Genomic DNA, 23909 nt, shown 5'->3' on the forward strand with positions numbered 1-23909 from the left:
ACTGTTCATTTTTTTGATAAACATATAGCTCAACCTATTTCTAAACAATGTAAACCAAATTTCCATGCATGTATTTGGAATAAAAATCCGAAATAAATCACCTACCTCCTCACCGGTCTTTTCTCTACCCAGAGCATATTGTCTTTCAGATTCAATAAATCGGATTGGAATGTTATATACTCTTTTGTTATAAAATACAACCAGTGTATATGGTTGCTTAGAATCTTGTCCAGAACTCTTCCTTACTAAGAAAGACCCATCCTTAAAAAAAGAGAGTAAAAACTTATGAATTTCAAGGAATAATGAAAAGAAATAGAATTAGTTCAATTTTCTGACTCCCTTTTTTTCTTTCTGATATCTTAATTGATAAAATTAAACTCCAATCCAGTATTGAGTTAGAATTTTTGGCTTTTGCAATCCCACGGCCTACTCCGTCTCCACAAAAGATCTGTATATCTTTGTACATGTACCTCGAGAATTCTTTAGGAATATAAACTCTGTTCCTTCTGCATTTATTTCAGGGATTCTATTACTGTTACAAAGCTTATTGCTATCTGGGAGAAGAAACAATTCTTTACATTAAAGCTTTAAATCAAAAAATGGTTTTCAGAGTAAGGCAGATGTCTCCAAAATTGGATTTTTCTTGATTCACAGTGACCTTTGTTTCAAATATTTTTTTTCATGGAGCCCTTAGGTCTAAAGAAATACCTAATATTAAGTAGTCCAAATTTAAAATATTCCACAGCATCCCTGTTCTAGCAGCCTGGATGCTAGGATAATTTCTGTAGACCCCAGGTTATAATTATTAAAACAGTCCAATTTACAATGAACATCTGACTGTTCCTTTAAAGGATATGTAGCCCCAAATATTTTATTAAGCAGCCCATCAATTTACTTGCATTCCTATTCTCTATTTAACTTAGTAAGACACCTTCTTTAGTTTACTATTTTTTCCTTCTGTACGCTTGGCTGAATTTTATTTAACTATGCTTTTTTGTTCCCCTCACATTTATATTACCGGTAATTATATTTCAGTGAATTTTTCCATAATTAACACTCCTTGACATTATTAAGAAGTTGTTTTTTTAACCAAAGGTCCAGCATTATTCAAATTATATCGTATGATGAAAATGGAATATGCATCCTTCTGCCTGTTGAATAAAGCTTCTTGTTTCAGATTCTCTCCTATGCTTCTGAAGAATTGTTAGAAGCTGCGACTTTCAAGGAAATAGTTTTTACCTTATTTGATTTATATAATGCCTCCTCAGCTATTTTCCGATCACTGGAAGCCATGTACCACACTTGACCAAGAACCCCAGCATCCTGGTAAAAAAAAAAAAGGCATTCATGTCTATCCCTAAAACTAAAGATTTCCTATGCTCTTTTTAAAATAAAAAAATAAAATTTAATAAATTGTATATTAATCAAGAAGTGTTTCACAGGATGTGAATTTATGAATGATATGTAGATATGTAAATATTAAATTAGCCTTTGTATAGATTTAATCACAAAGTCTGTAATGTAAATATATAATTTTTATAAACATTCCCTTGATAGAAAAATATTAAAATGAGCATCTGTTATTTATTTTTGTGAATTACCCAAAGGATAGCTCATTAAATTTTGATCAAAATTTGGTGACAATGGTCCCCTCTCCCATATTTCTTAAAAAATCTTATACCACAGTTATACCTGTTCCGTTTGAAAGCTGTTACTTCGAGAGCGTATAATAGGATTCACAGGTTCTGAAGATCCTAAGAAAAAGAATATTAGTAGTAATGAATATACGTAGTGGCTATCTGTGTAGACTACTAATGAAAGAGCCAGTGATGCTACACTGCCATCCTACTCTTAAGATGTATTTGTTTTCTATTGAATATATTTGCTTAGGATAAATTATTTTCTTCTAGATCAGTGACAATGACCAAATAAGGACAATTCTAACTAAAAGCAAGATTTCTAACCTAATCAAAATGAATTAACTGGAGACCAAAATTAAATCAAGGAGCCAGGGTGGCGCAGCAGGTAGAGTGCTGTACTGCAGGCCACTGAAGCTGACTGTAGATCTGAAGGTCAGTGGTTCAAATCTCATCACCGGCTCAAGGTTGACTCAGCCTTCCATCCTTCCGAGGTGGGTAAAACGAGGACCCGGATTGTAGTGGCAATAGGCTGGCTCTGTTAAAAAGTGCTATTGCTAACATGTTGTAAGCCGCCCTGAGTCTAAGGAGAAGGGCGGCATAAAAATTGAATAAATAAAGAAAATTGAATAAATAAAATTTAAAAATACTTACTTGACAAGATTGGTGGCTTCTGAGGTAATGGCCTAAGGGTTGGAATTGGAGATTAAAAAACAAACAATGGCATTAGATATGATAATGTATTTGTCCAGAATTCAGTGATGTAAGAAATAAAATACAAAAGTATCTAACATTTATAGTTAAGAATCTGATGATTTGTAAAAATATCTTTACTTATTGACTGTTAAAAAGATATATTTATGGTTCATATAGCTTGCATTGAACCGTGTTATTGTTTGTTTGTTTGATTTAATTCAGGAATGTACATTCAGTAGCAAAGTGATTGGAAAGATGCTTTAGATCTGGTGTAGGCACGCTTGCTATATTTCAGTGATTCCTTTCTGTTGACTTGCATGGTATTTGTGCTATTTTAGGAACTATGTATTTGTATGCTAAGGGGATGCCATGTCTCAGTGGTTAAAGGCACTGAGCATGTCTTGAAATCCTGGGTTCAAGACCCAAATGCCGCATGGTGGGGATGAGCTCCCATTAATTGCCCAAGCTCCTGCCCCACCTAACAGTTAGAAAGCAAGCAAATGTGAGTAGATAAACAAATACCACTTCAGTGGGAAGGAAATGGATTTCCGTGAGCCTTGATCTATAGTCATGTTGGTCATATGACCACATAAATGTCTCTGGATAACATTGGGTCCCTTGGCTAAGAAACAGATGAGCACTGCCTCCTAGAGTCTGATATGAAGAGGTCCTGTTCCAATTTTTATTCCTAATTTTATTATGTTGTATAAAACCCAACCTACGTCGGCTTGTAATTAATGCTTTCTGCTTGGTTGATAACCCCAAATGTGGATTATCCAAAGGGATTTGAAGATGAGCAGAAGATAATCTTTCCCAAACAGCCAGCTGCTCCGCTCTAACAACAGTTGATAATAATGATAATATTGACTAAATAATAGTCATGATGACCATAAATAATGATAAATAATGATAATAAAGACTACCAGAGCCTGTGATGTTATGATATTTTCATCTTCCTGGAAATTTGTAACTGATTTTATGATGAATTCATAGAAGAAACAAATTGTGATACTCTACATGAGGCATAAAAGCCTAAACAACCAAGTCTCATTTTTGATTGCAATCATACATTTCCTTTTGGTACTGTCCACGGTGGTTTCATGGCAAAGATAACTGGAGTTGGTTTCCATTTCCTTCTCCAGAAGGACTCACTGCAGAAGAGCCTAATGCTGGGAACGATTGAGGGCAAAAGAAGAAGGGGACAACAGAGAATGAGGTGGCTGGAGGGAGTCACTGAAACAGTCGGCGTGAGCTTAAATTGATTCCAGGGGATAGTAGAGGACAAGAAGGCCTGGAGAACATTGTCCATGGGGTCACAATGGGTCAGACATGACTTTTCAACTAACAACAACAAATACATTTCCTATAAAGTCGAACTTGTTCATTAATGTTGTCTAAAAGCAATATGACCTCTTTATCAACATTTACATTCTTTTGAGCCTCCCCACTTTAGAGTTAGAACCGCTAGATCAGTTAGAACTGCTAGATCAGGGTCTGTAATAATAAAGCTGTTTTAAAAGCAAATGAGAGATGTTTACTTTTGGATGCTGGAAGGGATGGGTGGAAGAGGCATGTCTTGACTGGAACCCCGGCGGCGTTCAGCAGGTATAGGTTTATCTGAGTTTGAAAAAATAATAGAGAAGTCTGATTAATTAGGTTCACAAATGAGTCCAGCTTTGGTGGAACTACTCCAACTTTTACTAGAGCAATGATTCTAGGCTCAGATGTTGATCTTGCACTGGCTAATATACAAGCTGGTTTGCTGATCTATCAATAGACTGGCCAAATATCTCACTATATAAATATACAGGTACACCGATCATAGGATTCCCCTGAAAAGGCAGGGCTAGAAGATTATGAGCCATAGTGGCGCAGTGGCTAGAGTGCTGGCTACTTCTGCTGACTGCTGTCTGTCTGCAATTTGGCAGTTCAAATATCACCAAGCTCAGGGTTGACTCAGTCTTCCATCCTTCTGAGGTGAGTAAAATGAGGACCCAGTTTGTTGAGAACAATATGCTGACTCTGTAAACTGCTTAGAGAGGGCTGTAAAGCATTGTAAAGTGGTTTATACTGTATTTTTTGGATTATAAAACACACCTTTTTATTTCCCAAAAGAGGGTGAAAACCTGGATGGGTCTTATACCCTGAATACTTACACCCCCACTCTTTGGTCTCTGCCTGCCAGCAATTTATCTCCTTGCAGCAAATAGCAGCAGAGCCTGCTTAGCACAAGCCACTGATCTGCCTCCCAACACTCAGCTGATTGATTGAAGTTGTTGGCAAGCCCACATGCTAAAATGAAAGTGAAACTTAATCTGCACAGAGGCAAATTGCTGGAGGGATCAAATTGTACAGAAAATGGCTGTTTGTTTTTTGATGCAAGGAAGTAAATCAATAACTTTAAGTGCCTATAGAATGTTCAAATTATTAGACTTATTTTTAGAGACTGCTTTATTATTAACATAACAAAATGAAGAAGCTTTTTAAAATAAATGCTTGATCTGAAGAGGCCCAGTGCTATTGTATCTTCTTTTAAATAGCAGAGAATACTTCCAGAAAGCCAGATCTGTAAAAGTATAATCTGAAATATAACACTGTCCTGTTTTAGTATTAAGATAAAGCAGCTGAATTAAATCCTCACTTAGTCCTGTTTGGAGTAGATCTATTGAAATAATTGGGAGGAGTTAGTGTGATTATATTTTAAGAAAACTTTCTGGGATTAATATACTGCCATAATGTACATTTCTCCAATTCTTTGCTATTTCTATAGGTCAGGCACACACATGCACAGAAATACACAGCAAACAGTTATATCATCTGTGCTATTTGTTTTCCTCCCCCAAAACTAAGATGTGTTTTATACTTCAGTGCGCTTTATACTCCAAAAAATACGGTAAGTCCAAGTGCTATTGCTATAGTACCAAATTTAAGTAAGCTGCGGATATCTCTGGATTAAAATACTATGCAAATTTTTCCTATAATTGCTGAAAGAGCAAGGGCAAGTTACTAACCCCCACCCCACCCCAATCTATTTCTATTTAATGGATAGATAGTGACCTGACCATACATTACAATTAGTCATTATATTATCTATGTATAGCCAAATGAAGAAATCATAATTGGCTGGATTATGTGTGAATCCATTTATAATATCACTTGGCCTGCAAAATAAAGACTGGTATACCAATTTTAGTAGACTCATCTGAACTGTTCCTTACATTACAATCTGTTCATTAATTGTCAAAACACATGTACATGTGTTGCCTTTAGAAAACAATCACGCATATACAAAAATTGCAATCTTATTTAAACAGACTTTTAGTATTTTGCAAACACTGTAGTTCACCAGAAATTAGACAAGTTGGAGTCCAAATCTCACAATCTGTGCTCTCTGGGACTAAGTAAAGTTTGTCAAAGACCTAAGCCTACTCTTCAATTAAATTGTTTATTGATTAATCTAGTCTTGCAGTGTCCTGGGGTCATGGGCTCACTTTTGCAACCTTCTGACAGGCAAAGTCCATGGGGAATCCAGTTTCACTTAACAACCTTGTTACTAACTGAACAACTGCAGCTATTCACTTAACAACTGTGGGCAGAAAAGATCATAAAATGGGGCAAAACTCACTTAACTGATATCTTGCTTAGCAACTGAAATGTTGGGCTGAATTGTGTAAGTCAAGGAACAGGTGGAAATTGTAGCTACCGTCCTGGGGGGAAATGTTTTCTTTGTTCTTAAATTGGGAACAGGAGGATAGTCCTGTGAATCAGGCCCAGGTCTGTTTAACCAGCTTTCAATCTCACATAGTGGCTCTTTCAGGCGCGGATTGCCATTACTGCTGCTACCGGTGCGTTGCGCTCGCAGCTTTAGTTCTCCTGCATGCATGTATGTTCGTCCTGGCGTATTTTTGCTTCTGTGCATGCGCAGAAGCAAAAAATAGCTGAAATCTCACATGTGTGTGCGTCCCCTCATAAGATTTTGCTCCTGCGCATACGGAGAGGGGCGGCATACAAATCTAATAAATAAAATAAAATAAATAAAAAATACGCTGGGACGCGCACACGCACACACAAGAGAATTGCAAAATTGTGCAGTGCACCGGGCGCTACTGGCTCTTTCCAATAGAAATGCTGTCCGGTTGCTTGGTTACTCCACTCTTCCTCTCCCCAGCCACCTGTTGAAATTTCATTGGTTCCCACAGGGAAACTTTTTGTTTTGACTATAAAACCCCAGCTATCTATTTCCCCCTCCAAGATGGCCTTAGCCAGACTCGCTTCAGGGGTGACAGACTCATCAGGTACATCTAATAAGGCCAGAAATACAGTCCGCTACTCACACTGTTGAAATTAATATCTATCAGTAGAAAAACAGTGAGTCTATTTGCCTGCTATTTTTCCAACACAGTACTTGCTGCAATATTATTCTCCATAGGAAAAAATGGCAATCACCAATAAAATTAAAAGTTTTGAAAAGGGGGGGGGGAAGCAATTTACCTTCAGCAATATTTAAGTGGTCTCTATCCGGTAAGCTTGGTTTCTATAATACCAAATTAAAGCAAATAAATGTCAATACATTTTATGTATACCCTTTTTTTTCTCTGACTTATGATCAACAGAAAGAATGTTTAATGAACGTACCACAATATTAAGCATTTCCAATAATAGAATTTATTGTAGAGTAATAAATATTTATTGTTTGAGTACTAATAGAGACAGAATAACTAAATACATAAATTTCTGTTGCATTCAGTAGTGTTGCTGAGTACTTGCTCTTTGGCAGAAGCAGTTAATTTTACAGGCAATCTCATTTACATTTGGTAATGGGATATGGAAGAGGATGATATGGTAGGCAATTTTATTGAAAAATTAGAATAATCTCTCTCAATCTGATAGCTCTAGATGTGGTAGATCAGGGGTGTCAAACTTGATTTCATTTCATTGAGGGCTGTACAGTATTAGGGTTGGGTTTGACCTTGGGGAGCTGGGGTGGGCGTGGCCAGGGTGGGTGTGGCCAGCATGACAGCCAAAAGTGGAGCTTGGGAGCCTATTTTCACTGGTAGAAGCACCGGGGGCTGGCCCTTCATTGTTTCTGGGGTGGCCCCACAAACCAGATCTAAGTATCCCATGGGCCGGATTCAGCCCACAGTTTTTGAATTTGACACTCCTGTGGTAGATCATCAATGTTCAAAAATCCATAGTCATTATCCAGGTGAGCAACTCAAATGCAACCCATTCAGAGAGCACCAGGCTGGGCAAGTTTGGTTTAAAATACTATTTAATTTTGTGGATTGATGGAATATATATACTTCCCCCAAAAATAAATAACACATGCTAGATCTGAATGAATGTAATATTCTCATTGAATACTTTGTTCTGTACAAGGTTGAATGTGCACAACAGCATGTGAAATTGATTGTCAATCAGTGTTGCTTCCTAAGTGGACAGCTTGATTTACTTGGAGTTATATTGTGTTGTTTAAGTGTTCCCTTTCTTTTTTTGAGCAGTGTACAAGTCATTGGAATTGTTCATTTGGTTTGAAATGTTGACTCGTTTTCATTTGAAACATTCTGATTTGTATTTGAAAACACTTAAGATTCAGTTTCAAGCTGTCACTCTAAATCAATTTGATTTTACCAGACAAATAGGGGAGGGGTTTCATTCATTTGATCAGGGCGAGTATCTGGATTGTTTGGATCACCCCCTTGATTTCCCTGATAAAAGCAATTGAAGCGTCAAATCATTTTTTTTCTTGAATAAATTCAATCTGTATATTTTATATAGCCATCTTTGAATCACATTGGAAATTAAAACTCCGCATAGCTCTAATAGGCTAATGCATTTAGAATTATTGTTTTTGTTTTGTACTCTTGACAATAAAGTTTACTGAGTTTTATGTTCACTGTAGCAAATTATAGCTTGGGCGCTGGGCAATTGTCTTATTAGCCATTGCATATTCATTATGTTAGAGTGGAATCCACTATGAGCCATAATGTGTGTCTTTCAAAACAGAAAATAAACAAAAAACAATTCAAATGTTTGGCGATTGCCAATATCAAGATTATAATTGATTTTTCAATATGAACAGAAGCTAAATATATTGAAAAAGGCTTTTGTCCTGGTCCCAGGAAAGAAAAAAATGCCAAAATCCATAGAGGAAATACCTTTAACAGGCCAACTCATTTCCTATTCTTGACTTGATGTTTATTATATAAAACTTCCTATGATTTAGCACTGCAATTTTGCCAGAGGCTACGTCTAAATACTTTAGATACCGTTGAAAATTCCAGATCATTTTGTAAAGATTGATGCATTTACAATAATACAAAAAAAGCGGCATATTCAGGTTTCTTCCTGTGTAAGTTTCAGAGATTTCTGGCGACGTTTCGAGGAGGTCCCACTTGTCATTTTCAGGCTGGTGCTTTTGTCCTTGTGCTAGGGCGAACAATGCTCATGTGGGACCTCGTCGAAATGTACCAGAAATCTCTGAAACTTACACGGGAAGAAACCTGAATATGCCAAGACCTTCATACCTGTACCTGTGAAAATCTATGAAAACACACACACACAAACATTGAAAAAGTTTGTATGTATATATACACAAACTGTATATAAATAGATACATGTATTGAACAAGGTGGTGGTGATATAATTAATTCTTTTAGGTTGCTTTTAGAATGCTCTTCAATGTGATGATTTTAAAAACACAAACTCACCGGTGGTATTGCAGGAGTCATTTGCTTTTTTCTGCAAGAACAAAAATAGGGATGCAAGAGTATTATTAAACTTCCCTCTGCTTTGCAGTCTTCTTTCTCACGATCCAATTTATGAGCACCCAAGTTTGGATGCCTGTATTTCTTTACGCAAGTCCTTCTCCTGCGTGTCTCTAAACCAGGGATCTCCAACCTTGTCAACTTAAAGACTTATGGACTTCAACTCCCAGAATTGAAGTCCACAAATATTAAAGTTGCTAAGGTTGGAAACCCCCTGCTCTAAACAGACGTCCCTCATACTGTTTCCATACTGATACAATGCATATTAAAGTGAAGCTCGGTAGCTCTGACAACCACACAATTTATAAACACAGGGTGTCTCGTTCTCATCGTTCTCTGTGGGGAAAGCATTAGGCTTGAATTCAAAGAATTCAAAGGACTTCTGCAGGGACTTAAAACCAGCCATTTATCAACCACGTCACTGAAAAAGAGTGACCTACAACTGGTCCTCATATTTATGATTGCTGCAAGTGTGCCCACAGTCACACGATCAAAATCTGGGCGCGTAGCAAACTGCATATATTTATAGTGTCCCACCAGGGGTGGGCTGCTGCCTGGATGGGGGGCAATGCGGTGCGGTAGCGAAAATGGAGCTTTACCCCAGAGCACCCAATTTGCACTGAAAGATGTTGAAAGAAAATGCAGGGCATCCTGCATAAGACACATCCACAGTGTGGTAGTAAAATTTTGGTAGCCCTTCACTGTGTCCCATAGTCAGTAATTGCCATTTGCCGTCCTCCCAGCTAGCTTCCGACAAAGCAAAGTCAATAAGGGAATCCAGGTTTGCTTAATGACTGCACGATTCACTTACCATAATAACTGTAGCCAGTAATGGACTACTGTCCCCACAGGTGGGGGGACGACGACACAGTGGGAGTAGTAAGTTTATGCACTATTTATTGAATACTTAATAGGTTTTTTTGTTTTTCCTTCATACCTTAGTTTGCTCCTTAATTACTTTTAAAATAGGAAATAATTAAATAGTATGTTTTTACCCATAAACACTTTAATCATTATCTAGAATTAGACTTTTATAGCAATTATAGAAAATCGAGCTACTTGCCTAATCTGTTATCATACTGAACCTTGTGGGTTCAGTACAAAACCTGAAAATGTTAGTGTCCTCCTCAACAAATAACGCTGTCTGTCATTTGTCCTTTTTGTGGCTATTCAAACAATGTGATTTAATCAACTGAAAAAGAGTCCAAGCACCTATTTGAAAACTTATCTTGGTCGATAAGCCACTCCCACCCAGTCCCATGACCTTTAAGCCACCCCCTGATCACATGATTTAATCCAGCGTTGGGTTGCTACCGGTTCGCACCTGTTCAGACGGTGGTGGGAGGCTCTGCCTTCCCACCCAGACATCATCAGAAATGTTCTGCCCATGCGCAGAAGCCTTGCCCACATGCTCCAATTTCCAAACCGGTAGAAAAGTTAAGTGAAAAGGTTGTAAAACTGGATGCAACTCTCTTGACAACTCTCTTGCTTACTAATGGAAACCCTGGTCCTAATTGTGTAAGCCGAGGATTGCCTTATATAATATATAGCATCATAGTAGCTGTGGTGGTACAGTGATTAGAATGCAGTATTGCAGGCTAACTCTGCTCACTGCCAGGAGTTTGACTCCTTCAATCCTGACCGTCTCAAGTTTGACTCAGCCTTCCATCCTTCCAAGTCGGGAAAAAAGGAAGACTGGGGGCAAAATTCTGTATGCAGTAAACTGCTTAGAGAGGGCTGTAAAACACTATCTAAGTATATAGGAAGCAAGGAATGCTAGCATCCTTCCCTGCAAGCAAGTAGCAGTCTACAACGATCAACTGAGCTGCCATCAGAAGAAAAATGGCAGTTCTTTAATTTTTATTTATTTTATTTATTTATTTATTAATAGAGTTGAAAGGGACCGTTAGGTCATCGAGTCCAACCCCCTGCCTGAGCAGGAAACCCTACAGCACCCGAGCCAAATGGAAGTCCAATCTCCTCTTGAAGGTGTCCAGAGTTGGGGAGTTCACCACCTCCCCTGGCAGGCAGTTCCATTAGTTGATCGCTCTGACCGTCAGGAAGTTCTTCCTTATTTCCAGGTTGAATCTCTCCTTGGTCAGCTTCCAACCATTGTTCCTCGTCCGGCCCTCTGGTGCCCTGGGGAATAAAGAGACCCCCTCCTCACCGTGGCAACCCCTCAAGTATCTGTAAACTGCTATCATGTCCCCTCTAGACCTTCTTTTTTCTAGGCTGTCCATGCCCAGTTCTCTCAATCTCTCTTTGTAAGTCTTGGTTTCGAGTCCCCTAATCATTTTGGTTGCTCTTTTTTGCACCTTCTCCAGAGTTTCGATGTCTTTTTTGTAGTGAGGTGACCAAAATTGGATGCAGTACTCCAGGTGGGGTCTGACCTGGGCATAGTAGAGTGGTATTAGTACTTCCCTGGTCTTGGAACGTATTCCTCTGTTGATGCAGCTTAGGATTGAGTTGGCTTTTTTGGCTGCTGCTGCACATTGCTGACTCATGTTTAGTTGATTGTCCACCAAGACTCCAAGATCTCTTTCGCAGTCACTACTGCTGAGTGGGGTATCTCCCAGGCTGTATGTATGTCTAGGGTTCTTTTTGCCGAGGTGGAGGACTCTGCATTTGTCGGTGTTGAACCTCATTTTGTTGGTATGGGCCCACTGTGATAGTCTGTCTAGGTCTTCTTGTACTCTGAGCCTGTCCTCAAGGGTGTTGGCTACCCCCGCCAGCTTGGTGTCATCTGCAAATTTTATTAGTTCTCCTTTTATTCCCTCGTCCAGGTCGTTGATGAAGATGTTAAAGAGTACAGGACCCAGGACAGAGCCCTGTGGTACTCCACTGTCTACTTTTTTCCATGTGGATTTGGTGCCGTTGAGGACAACTCGTTGGGTGCGGTTGGTCAGCCAACTGTTTATCCATCTACATGTGTAGTAATCTACTCCATTTTTTTCTAGTTTGTGGATTAGGAGATTGTGGTCGACTTTATTGAAAGCCTTACTGAAGTCCAAGTATATGAGGTCCACTGAGTTGCGTTGGTCAACTGACTTGGTTATGGTGTTGAAAAATGATATGAGATTGGTTTGGCATGATTTGTTTCTGATGAATCCGTGCTGGCTATTGGATATGATCTTGTTTGTTTCTAGGAAGGGGGTAAGTTGTTTTTTTTATTATTTTCTCCAGTATTTTTCCAGGTATAGAGGTCAGACTGATTGGTCTGTAGTTACCTGGGTCGGTCTTTTTGCCTTTTTTGTGGATGGGGACTACGTCAGCTCGCTTCCAGTCTTCCGGTAGGTCTCCAGTGATCCAGGATATTTGGTAGATGAGGAGGAGTGGTTCTGCTATGGTGTCTGCCAATTCTTTTAGGACTTTGGGGTGAAGTCCGTCTGGCCCTGGTGATTTGTATTCGTTGAGTTCCCTCAAGTAGTCCCTCACTGTGCTTTTGTCTATGTTGAGTTCGGTTCTGGGGCAGTTTGTTGCAGTTAAATTGCAGATTGGTTGGAGGGAGGTTCCCTTTTGTGTGAAGACTGATGCAAAGTAGGCGTTGAGTAGCTGTGCTTGGTCATTGCTGTCTGTGATTTCTCTACCCTCTTCGTTTTTTAGTGTGACGATTGTTTCTTTGATTTTCTTCTTATTGTTGATGTGTTGGAAGAATCTTTTTTTGTTGTCTTTGACTTCCGCTGCAAGGTGTTGTTCATATTGTGCCTTTGCTGTTTTTATTTTTTGTTTGCAGGAACTGGCTGTTTGCTGATATTCCGCTTTGGTTATGAGTCCTTCTTTCCATTGTTTGTACTTAGCTTTTTTTCCTTTTATGTCATCTGCGAGGGCTTTGTTTAGCCATGCAGGTTTAGTTTTGGTTTTCCTGTTTTTCCTTTTCATGGGGATTGCGTTGTTTTGGGCGTCTATGATGCTGTTTTTTAGGATCACCCAGGCTTCCTGAGTGGTTTTTCCTTCTAAGAGTTCGTTCCAGGGGCATTGTTCAAGGTTCGCTCTGAGCTTGTTAAAGTCCGCTTTTCTGAAGTCTGGGACTGTAGTGGTGTTGGATATAGTAGCTAGTGATTGCACTATGTTGAATTTGAGGATGACATGGTCGCTCTCTCCCAGTTTCCCTTCTTCTTCTGTTCCCTCTATTGTTTCTTCCCTGTTTGTTAGTATTAGGTCTAATATAGCATTCCCTCTGGTTCCTGTTTCAACTTTTTGGGTTAGAAAGTTGTCAGCTAGACTGGAAAGAAATTTGGCAGACTTTCCGCTTGGTGCTGAGTTAGTTTTCCAGTTGATGTCTGGGTAGTTGAAGTCCCCCATTATTGTCGTGCTGTGTTTGTTGCATATGTCTGTTAGTTGGCATGTGAAGAGGTCGTCCATTGTGTCTGTTTGATTGGGTGGTCTGTAGTATACTCCAATTGTGGTGTTGCTCTTTTTTTCTTTTATGCTGACCCATATGATTTCTAGGGGGTAATCATCTTTGGTTGGATGTAGTTCTGTGGCAGTGTAGTGGTCTTTGATGTATAGTGCAACACCTCCTCCTTTCTTGTTTGACCTGTTCTTCTTGAAGAGGTTGTAACCCATTATCTGTGTGTTCCAGGCGTGTGTTTCGTCCCACCAGGTTTCTGTGATTCCAATTAGATCGTATTGGCCCTCGTGTATTAATAATTCCAGTTCATCCTGTTTGTTTCCCAAGCTTTGTGCGTTCGCGTACAGGCATTTTAGATGTTTGTGTTTGTTTGCAGGTAGAAATTTTTTATTCTCAGGTTTGTTTGTAGGCTTGTCCCGTTCCCCTTCCTTGTTTTGTTCAGTGTTTTGTCGTATAGTTTGGTCACCCTCCCCTCTCAGAGCTAGTTTAAAGCCCTCCTGATGAGTTGGGCTAGTCGGTTGCCTAGGAGGTTCTTCCCCGCTCTAGTGAGGTGTAGCCCGTCGCTTGCTAGAAGCCCTTCTTGGAGATAGTGCAGGCCATGGTCGAGGAAGCCGAAGTTCTTATGGCGACACCATACTTTAAGCCAGTGATTTATCTGCAGGATTTTGCGTTCTCTGGCGTGGTGTCATCCTCTAGTGGGGAGGATGGAAGAAAAAACAACCTGAGCACCTGTTTTTCTGATTGTGTTGCCCAAGTGGTCATAGTCTTTCATAATTTGGTTCATGTCTTTCCCTGTGTCGTTGGTTCCCGCATGAATCACCAATAGTGGGTAGTAGTCCGTGGGTTTGAGTATTTTGGTGAGGTTTTCAGTTATGTCAGAGATTTTAGCTCCAGGGAGGCAGCACACCTCTCTAGATTGGTTGTCTGGTCTGCAGATGGGAGGCTCAGTTCCCCTGAGGATTGAGTCTCCAATTACCAGTACTCTCCTTTTCTTTTTGGCTGGCTTGGGGTGAGGGAGGTTAGCTTCTGTTGTTGAGGCTTTTGGTGGAGTTGTGCTGTGCTTGGTTCTTGGTGGTTCTTTGTCAGATGTTTGCAGGTTTTCTTGTTCCGAGAGTACTGAATATTTGTTGCTTGTAGGCAGTGGGGTTGGGAGGAGGAGGGTTGGAGTTGGTGGAGGCTTGTTTTTTCGTCTTAGGGTGATGTGTGTCCAGCTATTTACTGCTTCTGGGGCGTGGATTCGGCTTAGCTCCTCTGGGGTGTTGGTTTTGTTGGGAGTCTGATGGATTTTCTCATTGTGATGTTGGTGCTTCAGGGTTGTTAGGTTTTTCTCTAGGTTTTCGATTTTTTTCCTCAAGTTCATAGAGCAAGGAAGTCCCCTTGCCTCAGTTTACACAGAAGAGGAATGACATTCTATCTGGGCTAGCACCATCCCAGTGTTTGCCTGTTTTCCAATAAATTGAACTTGTTTTGGAATTTGAGCAATACTTTTATTAGGCTGTCCCAAAGGATGACACTGTACAGTGGGTTGGCCCTGATATCAGAACAGTCCAAGGCGTCCACAGACGTATACCAGAAAGGACTGGAATGATTGATATTAAAACAATGTTAGAACAAATGGTGAGTTCCTACTACTGCAGCCTGGTGTGCTGCTCTGGTAGACGCCCACCAGTTGCGCAATTCTAGCGCGACAGCTCTGGTTTGTCTTTGCCAGTCTGTGCGTTGCTGCCATCTTTTAAAAATAGTTTTCCATGATTTTCAGTTCTCTGAGCATGTGCAGAAGGAAAATTGTCCCTCTGTGCATGCACAGAAGCAAAATCGCACTGGGTATGCACGCGTGCACACACAAAACATCGCAAGGTGCATGCAGTGCACTGGTAGGAGAAGGTAAGGAACCCGCCCCTGCTTAGGACAGGATAAAACTTGCTAGAAACGGGTGCACTAATGTTGGGAATGGGCAATGGGTCAACAAAGTCAAGATGGCAACTGTGATCATATGATGAAAGCCCTAACCCTTTTTGAAAATGTACATTTTGCACACTGCCTTCTCAGGGGTGCTTAAAATATACAAAGCCTTTCTTTACATTAACCACATTTATCAGAGCAGATAACTACTTTAATAACACGGTGTATAAAATGATTACAAACCATAGCATTACTTCTGGTAAATACAGTGGTACCTCGTGATACGAACCCCTCGTGATACGAACCCCTCGTGATACGAACCCCTCGTGATACGAACCCCTCGTGATACGAACCCCTCGTGATACGAACCCGGGGTTCGGAAATTTTTTGCCTCTTCTTACAAACTTTTTTCAGCTTACGAACCCACCGCAGATCACAAAATGGCGCTCCGCAGGGCACCACCACCCAGCTGTCACCTTTTAAAACCGCCGGGGGGCTTCTCGGCATTCTCCCAAACCCGAACTTTTCGGGTTCGGGTTCGGGAGGCCGCTGAGAAGAGCCGCCGCCTGTCTGTCACCTTCTGAAACAGCTGGGGGGGGGGCTTCTCGGCATTCTCCTGAACGCCGAACCCGGAAGTTCAGGTTTGGGTTCCGGAGGCCGCCGAGAAGCGCCCGGCTGTTTCAGAAGGTTACAGCTGGGTGGCGCTGCTCGGCGGAGCGCTGTTTTTGCGATCGGCGCCGGCGTTTTCGGCCAATCTGGAGGCTGGAAAGGAGGTGGGGAATCCCAATAGGGAATTCCATGGGCGGAGCTTTGAAATCACGAAGATGTCCATCCGTCCGATTTTTTTTCTTTTTGCACGCATTAATCACTTATGAACTTTTTACCTTACGAACCTACTTCTGGAACCAATTAAGTTCGTAAGACGAGGCATTTAAGGATTACAAAAACTGGAACCGTTTCTACAGTAAGAAGGAATGGTTTTTTTAAAAAAACACTTACGTGATCCTGGGAAATGGAGATGGAACATTAACAGAAGGAATTTTAAATTCTGCAGCACTATTGCTGCTATTATCTAAAAATCCAAACACAGTAGTTAGTTCAATGCAACTGTTGGTTAACAAAAAGTTTAGACTATTGCTACTACTGCTTTGAGTATAGGAAAGCCACTGAAAATCAGAACTGTGCAAAATACAGAAACTTTGAAGCATTTCATATTATTTGTCAATTGTGCCATGGCTCAATTGAAGTTTGTTAACATTATTATTTCCTTAATACAGTAGGGAGAGGCAGAGGGAGAAAATTATTTGTTGAAGGCAGTATTTCCCAACTTTGGCAACTTGAAGATAAATGGACTTCAACACCCAAAATTAATCAGCCAGCATGCTACTAGGGAGTTGAAATCTACTCATCTTCAAGTTACCGAAGTTTGGAAACACTGATCCAAGTTTATATTTGTGGAAAAGGTGAAATTCAAGGCTAAGATTCCACATTGGACATGTTCTTATCTGCTACACTAAACCCGCTTTTGAAGCTAACATAGAACTATGGTTCTCCTGATGTTGTTGAGTACAATTTTCATGCAGTAGTTTCTCGCCACTGATCATGTTCATTGGGGAAGCTGAAAATTGTAGTTCAGCAACATCAGACAGCCACAGGTTCCTCGCCTGTTAAAAAACATTAGAGCAAAAATGAAAACCTCACACGATTCTTAGAAAAACTCAGAAAGACCTATCATCAAAATCAATGCACTTTGATAGGCAGTTGCAAAGATTTTGTTACTACAAAGTCACAGTATCACGAGAAATGATAAATTCAAAATGAAACATTGATATTTGGAAGTGGCTTTTGTGCTCCCAGTCATTTTAGAAATCCCTGCACATTTGGTTTTAAGGCAGAATATTCTTACTTCCGTCAGTTTGCGCTCCAAGGACTTCTGGATCCTGAAATTAAAACAATGTTCAGATTATTTAACAGCTGTGGGCAAACTGTGATATAGGTATTGTGATAACTTGTGTTGCAAGTGTACTTATTTAATTTTATTATATGACTTAATTAAGATGTCATCGTCAAATTAATTAATTATAGTTCTACACAAAATCAATAAAAAACATAGTCAATTAAGCAATGCAGGTTGGCGGGGCTGGGGGGTAAGGTCTTCTCTGTGGCTGCCCCGGCTCTATGGAACCAACTCCCCTCGCCCCGATGTCCATGCTGCTCCCACCCTGCTGGCCTTCTGAAAAGCTACGAAGACCTGGCTTTGCCGGCAGCCCTGGGGGCCATGAAGTGTACATCTTTCATGGCCAAATCTTATTGAATGGTATGTATGTGTTGATCGGATTGTTGAGTCATGAGTTTTAACTGGGGTTATTGTTTTAATTTACATTTGACTTCTTTTTATTGTAAATTGTATTTATATATTTGTACTATATATTATAGTGAATCCTTCGGGATTGAGCGGATAGAAGTTGAACAAACAAACAAACAAATAAACAAACAAACAAACAAACAAACAAACAAACAAACAAACAAACAGTGAAGTTGATTATTTTCAAGAAGCAAATGAACTTTCTGGTTTTTCTTTGAAGACGTTTCACTTCTCATCCAAGAAGCTTCTTCAGCCCTGACTGCAATGGAATGGAAGGATTTCTTTAGAGCTGAAGAAGCTTCTTGGATGACAAGTGAAACAACTACAAAGAAAAAACAGAAAGTTCAGTTGCTTCTTGAAAAAAACACCTTTGGGATAACCATGATCTGGATGACAGAGAATCTTGACAGACATCAATAAACAGCAGCATTAAGGTTTATTTATTTGTATCCCGCCATTTATTATTTTTACAAATAACTCAAATTGGTGAACGTACCCAACAACCCCCCCATCTCTATTTTCCCCACAACACCAGCCTTGTGAGGTGAGATGGGCTGAAGTCACACCCAGCTGGCTTTCATGGTTAAAGCAGAATCCAAACACCTCACAGTCTCCTGATTTACAGAACATGGAATAGAGTTGGAAGAAACCTTGGAGGTCTTCTTGTCCAACCCTCTCCTTGAGCAGGAGACCTGATAACCGTGATGGTGAACCTATGGCACATGTGCCAGAAGTGGGGACGCAGAGCCATCTCTTCAGGCATGCGAAGCCATCTCCTGTTGCTGTTCTGTGTTCCAGCACACCGGCCAGGTGGTTTTCACGCGCGTAGGAGCACCAGAAACTGAAAGAGCAGCTGTCCAGTGCGTGTGCGTGCGCTAGCCACCTGGTCTTCCGGTCTCTGGTGCGCATGCATATGCGAAGACCAGCTGGCCAGCACCAGATCCTAGGAAATTAAGGAGAGAAGAGCTGCCAGCTAGAATGGGCAGGCCGAGAAGGCTTCTTGCATGGTCCCAGCCCTCCAGCCCATGACAGTGACACGTGTCCACTGTCCATGGTCTGGAGAACCTGGCCAGCTTGGGCACATGGGGCAGCAGGGCAGTTTGCTGGCTGGATGGCCAGCCGCACTGCCCACTGCTCCTGCAAGGGGGCAGCAGCAATTCTTGTGTTGCCACCACAGATTGGGATGCTGGAGCAGTCAGGACGAAAAGGAGGAGGAGCTGCTGTTGTGGAGGCAAGATGCCGCAGGAGAACCAGAGGAGAACGTAGTATGGAGACGGTGCTGAGGGTAAGAAGTGCGCTGGCCAGGAAGCAGCCGGGAAGATGGAGGTTGTGCTGGCTTCTTCTGGCTGGCAGGCTGGGGAAGGGGGCACTTCATCCCAGCCAGAGTTGGGGCAAAGTTCTCCTGCCTGCTGGCCCCACAATCTGAATCCTAGAAATGCAGATGCCCCTTACCTCTAAGGTTTCCAGTGGAGGGAGGGGGAATTACTCTTCCTGTACCGAGCTATGGAACGGGGTCATCAGTAGGGATGTCCTGCCACCCTGACAGGGACCAGGGAGACAGGCAGGCAGGGAGTGGGAGGACACCCAAAAGGCCAGGTGGAGCCAGCGCATGCACATGTCTACGTGCGTGCATGCACTCCAGAAACTGGAATATCATTTTGAGCAAAGCTTGGCTACAAGCGGAGTGACACAAGGGTCTGTTCTGGGTCCTATTCTTTTTAATATCTTTGTGAGTGACATAGGGGAAGGTTTATTAGGAAAGGTTTGCCTATTTGCTGATGACTCTAAAGTGTGCAATAGGGTTGATATTCCCGGAGGCGTCTGTAATATGGCAAATGATTTAGCTTTACTAGATAAGTGGTCAAAGCAATGGAAACTGCAGTTTAATGTTTCCAAATGTAAAATAATGCACTTGGGCAAAAGGAATCCTCAATCTGAGTATTGTATTGGCAGTTCTGTGTTAGCAAAAACTTCAGAAGAGAAGGATTTAGGGATAGTGATTTCTGACAGTCTCAAAATGGGTGAACAGTGTAGTCAGGTGGTAGGGAAAGCAAGTAGAGTGCTTGGCTGCATAGCTAGAGGTATAACAAGCAGGAAGAGGGAGATTGTGATCCCGCTGTATAGAGTGCTGGTGAGACCACATTTGGAATACTGTGTTCAGTTCTGGAGGCCTCATCTACAAAAAGATATTGATACAATTGAACGGGTCCAAAGACGGGTTACAAAAATGGTGGAAGGTCTTAAGCATAAAACTTATCAGGAAAGACTTAATGAACTCAATCTGTATAGTCTGGAGGACAGAAGGGAAAGCGGGGACATGATCAAAACATTTAAATATTTTAAAGGGTTAAATAAGGTTCAGGAGAGAAGTGGTTTTAATAGGAAAGTGAACACAGGAACAAGGGGGCACAATCTGAGGTTAGTTTGGGGAAAGATTAGAAGTAACGTGAGAAAATATTCTTTTACTGAAAGAGTAGTAGATGCCAGGAACAAACTTCCCAGCAGACGTGGTTGGTAAATCCACAGTAACTGAATTTAAACATGCTTGGGATAAACATATATCCATCCTAAGATAAAGGATGGATATATGTTCATTGTCCTACTGGATGGACAATGAGGTCTTTTTCTGCCGTCAATCTTCTATGTTTCTATATTTCTATTTGCTTTTCCGGTTTCCACTTGGTCCTGAAAAGTTGTACACACACTGTTTTGAGACTTGGTGCTGAAAAGGTTTGGCAGCATTGCCCTATACAATTTCAGACAAATGGTTTGTCCAATCTTTTTTTTTTTTTTGAAAGCCTGTAGTGAATAACTTGCCAGCAGCAAATTCTGAAGGCAAGTTATTCCATTAGTCGATTGTTCTCACCATTAGGATATTTCCCTTAGACCAAACTGGCTCTCATATTAAAACTAAAACCTTTGAATTGAATAGGCTAGTTTGTGTACACAGGCTTAACTTTCAGAAATGCTTGCACATTTATGGGATGTTCTGCATGAGCAGGTTGTGTGACTTTGCCCTGTTTTTCGTAATCCTTCCATGCCTTTGGGATTGATCTGCTTACAAATCTCTGGCATCCTAGTGAGTTCAATGAATTTGTCTTCTCTTGCCAAACTTGTTCCTTTCATTTTAATGTTGTGAGAAACTTCTACTGCTCTCCATTATGATTCATTAGCTCATTCCTTGCCCTGGTCAGAGTCAACCCATTACTCATCAGTTTTTCAACTACCTTGACAGATTCCTTCTCAGCAGACTTATATGTATTCACTCTGACCAGGGCAGGAAAGTTCAAGATAGGGAATCCTCTGAAATGTCTGTTAAAACCGTCAAAATTGGGAAACCTTGTGATATACCTTCAGTGAGATATGATCAGAAGACCCCAAGCATTAATCTGAATCAAGATAAAATCTGGAGCCAATAAGCTTGAAAAACATTTGTTTTATTAAGAACTGTGTACAAATGGCACCAGAATAAAAAGCTCCAATTAATGAGCTTGGCCATACTGCCATCCAGTCCCTATTTCAAAAGCTTTTAAAATAGGATTTCAGGTTTCTGTTTAATCCAGCAAAAACACTGTAATGGCTTTGTGAAAATAAGATTTTGAAGCCTGGTTTGTTGTCAGTTTGAACTTTAGCTTCTATAAACCTTAAATGGCAGCCATTCCAGATCTGGATATAAAACATGAGTCAGAGGGAGATGGGCGATTAAGAAATATGAAGTATAAATAAATTAAATAAATATAAAAAATTAAGATAAATAAGACTCTGATAAAGAAGGTTTGTATGCATATATCTAGGCATGAGCAAGATAGGGTACTTTAATTATCCTGGAGTTTGGGCTACACATGTAATGGCTCAAAATATAAGCATGGACTAGAACAGGGCTGTCAAGCTTGCGGCTCACTGGCCACGCCCATGCCTAGTTTAGCAAAAGGGAAATTGTGATATGTCATGTGATGATGCTGTGACGACGCGGGTTTGATACCCCTGGACTAGAAGACCTCCAACATCCCTTCCAAATCTCCTCTCCTTTTCTATCTCCTTCTTCTCCTGACCCTGTGGAACTTTAGTACTTACTTATTAATAAACTTTATATGGCTATCCTGTGTCTTTAGTACTTATTTATTAATTAACTTTATATGGCTATCCTGTTCATGCACAGGTTGTTCCACGTGACCTACAATATTAAAGCTCCACAACATAAAAACCATACTTGTCCCCTGGCTGTAGCCACACAATCAAATCAACCACTCGATCAATCTCCACCTTATTATTAATTAATTAATTAATTAGATTTGTATGACGCCCCTCTCCTTATACTCGGGGCAGCTCACAGCAACAATAAAACAATGCACAACAAATCTAATAATTTAAAAAACACTAAAAACCCCATTATTAAAAGCAAACATACACACAACCATACTATGCATAAACTGTGTAGTCCCGGGGGAAATGTCTCAATTCACCCATGCCTGACGGCAGAGATGGGTTTTAAGGAGTTTGCGAAAGGCAAGGAGGGTGGGGGCAGTTCTAATCTCCGAGGGGAGCTGGTTCAAGAGGGTCGGAGCCGCCACAGAGAAGGCTCTTCCCCGGGGTCCCGCCAAACAACATTGTTTAGTCGACGGGACCCGGAGAAGGGCAACTCTGTGGGACCAGTCGCTGGGATTTGTGTGGCAGAAGGCGGTCCCGGAGATATTCTGGTCTGATGCCATGAAGGGCTTTATAGGTCATAACCAATGCTTTGAATTGTGACTGGAAACTGATCGACAACCAATGCAGACTGCGGAGTGTTGGTGTAACATGGGCATACCTAGGGAAACCCACGATTGCTCTCACAGCTGCATTCTGCACAATCTGAAGTTTCCAAACACTTTTCAAAGGTAGCCCCATGTAGAGAGCATTACAGTAGTCGAACCTCGAGGTGATGAGAGCATGAGTGACTGTGAGCAGTGAGTCCCGGTCCAGATAGGGGCGCAACTGGTGCACCAGGCGAACCTGGGCAAACGTCCCCCTCGCCACAGCTGAAGGATGGTTCTCTAATGTGAGCTGTGGATCGAGAAGGACACCCAAGTTGCGGACCCTCCCATGCAGTAGCTGGGCCTGAATCCTGACTGTTGAGGGCCTAGATAATCGGCTTCTTCCAAGGACCCCTGGAGTTGGAGCGCCACCACCTTCTCAACAACCTTCCCCATAAAGGGAAGATTGGAGACTGGCCGATAGTTGTTAAGAATGGCTGGGTCCGGGGAAGGCTTCTTGAGGAGGGGGCACACAAGTGCCTCCTTGTAGGGATCCGGAAAGGAACCCCTCCTCAAAGAAGCGTTGACAATCTCCTGGACCCAGTTCTGTGTCACCTCCTTGCTGGCCGAGACCAGCCAGGAGTGACACGGATCCAGTAAGCAGGTGGTGGAACTCACAGCTCCAATGGCCTTGTCCACTTCATCAGGTGTCACCAGATCAAACTCTTCCCAGACAGGTGGACAAGTACGGGCCCCAGTCTCCTTGACTGACTCGTCGTCAGTCGACTCTGTTATCCAATTGGAGTAGAGGTCCGCCCGGATCCGAGCGATTTTATCAGCAAAAAATGTGTTAAAATCCTCGGCACTACTCTGTAAGGGCTCCTCAACTCCCCCCTGGTTAAGAAGGGAGCGGGTCACCCTAAACAGAGTGGCTGGGCGGGATTCCGCTGATGCAATCAAGGCGGCATGATACGCGCATCTTACCGCCTTGAGCGCCTCTTTGTAAGTCTTAATATAAGCTCTTACAAATGTTTGATCGGATTTGGACTTACTCTTCCTCCATCGTTTCTCTAGACATCTCTTCTGGCACTCTAAGGGGTCTAGTGCCGCAGAGAGATCGCAACGGCGCAATCTGGTCAAGAGCCTCTGCTGCAGTCTTGTTCCAGGCCTCAGCAAGAGACTCCACCGAACTGTGGACGAGTGCATCTGGAATAACCCTAAGCGCCCTCTGAAAGTCCTCTGGGTCCATCAGGCGTCTGGGGCGGAACTGCCTAATCGGTTCCGCCTCCCTGCGGGGAAGGATTGGAGCCAGGAAGTCAAGCCGCAATAGAAAATGGTCTGACCATGACAAAGGCAAATATATACATGTGCAGAAATGGATAAATTGACAAACCTACTTAAGGGAAACAGAATCAACGAAACTAAAAGCATGTGGAACAATTGGCACGAGTGGATTCA

The 23909-nt window shown here is 41.5% G+C and overlaps 1 protein-coding gene across 1 annotated transcript in view; it reads right to left on the reverse strand.

Moving 5' to 3' along the window:
* Positions 1-23909, reverse strand: part of BLNK (B cell linker) — an 84388-nt gene that overhangs the window by 3914 nt on the left and 56565 nt on the right. The window contains 9 exon segments of the mRNA XM_070752424.1: positions 106-261; positions 1240-1323; positions 1693-1754; positions 2292-2323; positions 3872-3950; positions 6825-6867; positions 9044-9074; positions 16353-16425; positions 17260-17293. Of these exon segments, the coding sequence (XP_070608525.1) occupies positions 106-261; positions 1240-1323; positions 1693-1754; positions 2292-2323; positions 3872-3950; positions 6825-6867; positions 9044-9074; positions 16353-16425; positions 17260-17293 (594 nt within the window).

Source organism: Erythrolamprus reginae, chromosome 5 (genome assembly GCF_031021105.1).
Source record: "Erythrolamprus reginae isolate rEryReg1 chromosome 5, rEryReg1.hap1, whole genome shotgun sequence".
Taxonomy (NCBI): Eukaryota; Metazoa; Chordata; class Lepidosauria; order Squamata; family Dipsadidae; genus Erythrolamprus; species Erythrolamprus reginae.